This window comes from Myotis davidii, unplaced genomic scaffold (genome assembly GCF_000327345.1).
Source record: "Myotis davidii unplaced genomic scaffold, ASM32734v1 scaffold6, whole genome shotgun sequence".
Lineage (NCBI taxonomy): Eukaryota > Metazoa > Chordata > Mammalia > Chiroptera > Vespertilionidae > Myotis > Myotis davidii.
This window is the reverse complement of record NW_006383011.1, coordinates 10,890,791-10,893,652: the sequence shown is the minus strand read 5'-3', so window position 1 is coordinate 10,893,652 and position 2,862 is coordinate 10,890,791. Positions and strand designations below refer to the sequence as shown.

The following is a 2,862-nucleotide window of genomic DNA, read 5'->3' as shown; positions in this document are numbered from 1 at the left end:
GTAAAATCATTTAATACCAAGAAGGGCTTTAAATGTCTCTGAAATATTAATTTTCAGACTTTTAAGAATAAGAGCTCAATGATAAGTTATAAAGAGTTGAATTTTTATTACATATTTGAACATGAACAAAAACACATGAAAAGACTCACCCTCAAATGTAAACATTTTATGTACATTTAGCCCTAAGAAAAACTGGTTATACTAAAAATCAGAGACTTAGAGTTTGGAAAAATAAAGATTAAGACAACACTTTAAAAATACTACATACAATACTACATAGTACATACATTCTTGGAATTTATTAAATTAAGTATCAGAATTTCCACCTGGTTTTCCATATCCACCCTATTTCTGCCTGTATACACACATTCAAACTCTATCTCCACTCCACAGGCAGCAACTATAATTCTAACCAGCGCCGAGTTCAGTCTGGACATTAACAATGCCTCCATCATTTGGTCCTCTGGACATTAAAAATACCTCTATTACTTGGCCTGCCTTCATCGCTGCTTTTATCAAACAGCAAAGGACCATCAGAGACGGACCCACTGGCCCATTCCCATATATTTTAAGCCATAGGATCATAACAGGACACAGACTTGACCTCCTTTGGATCCCATCTAGTTGTCTATCATGACAGTAATGCTTTCATAACCTTTCTCTCAAAGTTGGTTCCCAGAGCTTCTTATCATAGCTCACTTGATCCAGTATTCAGTCCTCTCTGACTCTAGATTCAGACTGAGCAACTGTAAAATCAATGAGGCGGTGTCTCATTAACCTAGGACTCTGAGGTCCAAATTTCATGGACTATTTGACAACTGATGTAGATAATAAAAAAGAAAAGTACTATAATATTAATAGAATTGGCAATCATTGCTTCATAGGATCAAAGCTGCCCTCTGATTTGGAGGCTGAGTGGAGCTTGAATGTTTGTATGTGATACTAAGTGACATAGCAATACATACCTTTCTGCCCTCCCAGTCTCCTGATTAGTATTTTAAGTGTGACAAAATGCCTATTTATCCCAATAACAACCTATTTTTTTTTTAACTGAGGTTAGGTCTGTTCTTGCCTTTGCAGAAAGAGAGTCTTTTTTAGGCAAAGAGACTATCAAGGAACTGAAAAAGAAAAGAAAACAACAAGAGCAAAATGATTCATTTTCTACATTCTTTTTTTTTTTTAATTCTTTCCTGAGTTTACCTGTGAGAAACCAATAACAATTCTTCACAAAAGTGACTGAAGAGATAAGAATGAAATATAAGATAATTATTTTATAAATATGAGATGTTCAACCTCAAATAAAATAATAACAATAAATTCCACCACTGTGTGTATGCTTCCAGTGAAGTTTTAATTCTTTCCATTCTAAGTTGATAGCCCTACATAAACACAGAATCATAGGTGGAAATATGCCATGTTTAGCACTAGAAGCACCATCTGGTTAGATAAATGAATATCACAAATTAAATTTACTGGTGATGAAACTGTAATAAAGTACTGTAACTCGGGTTTATAATATTTTTTACCAGAACGTTGCATTGAACTAAAACCACCCATAAAAAACCTAACCAACCACTCAAACAAAAATCATCTTTTGTGCCTCTAAAATCATGAAGACGTTGTACTCCATGCCTCTTAAGTCTTGGTGGTTTTCAGAGTAAGACAGAGTAAGTGCTAAGTAGCTTCGCTGATTTCTCCATCTTGAATAACTGCCAGTTGGGGAACTTCGTTCATCCTCAGGACCTCTGCATAGAGCAGGTAATTATGTAGGCTTCTGGGAAGTGGCAACTGACAGATAAAATAATCAGACCGTAGGTGTTCTGGTTTTAGACTGGACCGAATTTCCAAACGACAAAGGTGGGTCAGGGATGGAACAGCAGCTGGAGAAACAAACCAAACAAGGAAAATGAAATATTTTAGACATTAAGGTAAATGCCTTTTTTCTCTCATCTCTATGTAGTAAAAGAGAAGTGATACGTTACTCAGACTTACTTCTGAAAGACTGCTTGGGCCAGGATGACCACAATAAACTCTGTTTTACAGTCTTCACCTGGTTCCTCTCTCTCCAGTTGCTGGCCACACATGCAAAGCCAATACCCAGACCACATAAAATTAAATGTTCAAATTCTAAAGATCTGGCAATACCAGTTGGTACTTAAAAAACGGATGAACTAACCTTAAAAATGATAGCTCACAGCAACAAACGTTACATCCCTTTTTTACTCTGTTTCTTTGCAAATGGTCTCCATCCAGACTTAGCACAGTAAGTGAATAAACGTGTAGCTTACAAAAGTTTTCCTCTTCTTGTCCGTGACATAGAATGAAATTTTAAAATTGACACAGAGAGAAAAGTGCCTACCATGCCATATGCCCATACACGTCAAACACATTCTCTTTTAATCTTCATTACCCTATGCTACAGAAATAAGAAGACAGAGGTTTAAGAAACTTTCCAAAGGTCATACATCTAGCATGTGGTAGACCTAAGATTCAAATTCAAGTGCGTCTGACCCCAGAGCACGAGTGTGAATGCACACATACTAAAACCACTGCGCCAAAGGCTAATCACCAATTAAAGGATAGTCCACATGCACTTAATTAAGAATCATAGAATAGTTTCATTTTCCATGATGAAAAGTGTTCACTACAGAAAATGTCCACATAAAATAGCTAGCCGTTTTATGTGAAAAAAAAAATGTAGCGCCTTTTATTAATCCAAGAAATCTTGTATAAATCCCCATGAACTGTAGCAATGATTAGCAGACCAGGATCACAGCAACAAGGACAAATAGTATCAAGAGTCCAGCTGATACCAGACCAGCTGGTCTGACTCCAAGTCCAGGGTTCCTTAAACTGTAAATC

General features: G+C 36.4%; 1 protein-coding gene across 2 annotated transcripts in view; it reads right to left on the bottom strand.

Moving 5' to 3' along the window:
* Positions 1-656: 656 nt before the first annotated feature.
* The window catches only part of ASB3 (ankyrin repeat and SOCS box containing 3), a 61,022-nt gene continuing 58,816 nt past the window's right edge, over positions 657-2,862 (bottom strand). For both annotated transcript variants that reach the window (XM_015557869.1, XM_006778603.2), the window contains exon 10: positions 657-1,880. In XM_015557869.1, the coding sequence (XP_015413355.1) occupies positions 1,675-1,880 (206 nt within the window). In that variant the 3' untranslated portion in view covers positions 657-1,674. The remainder of the gene's footprint in view (positions 1,881-2,862) is intronic.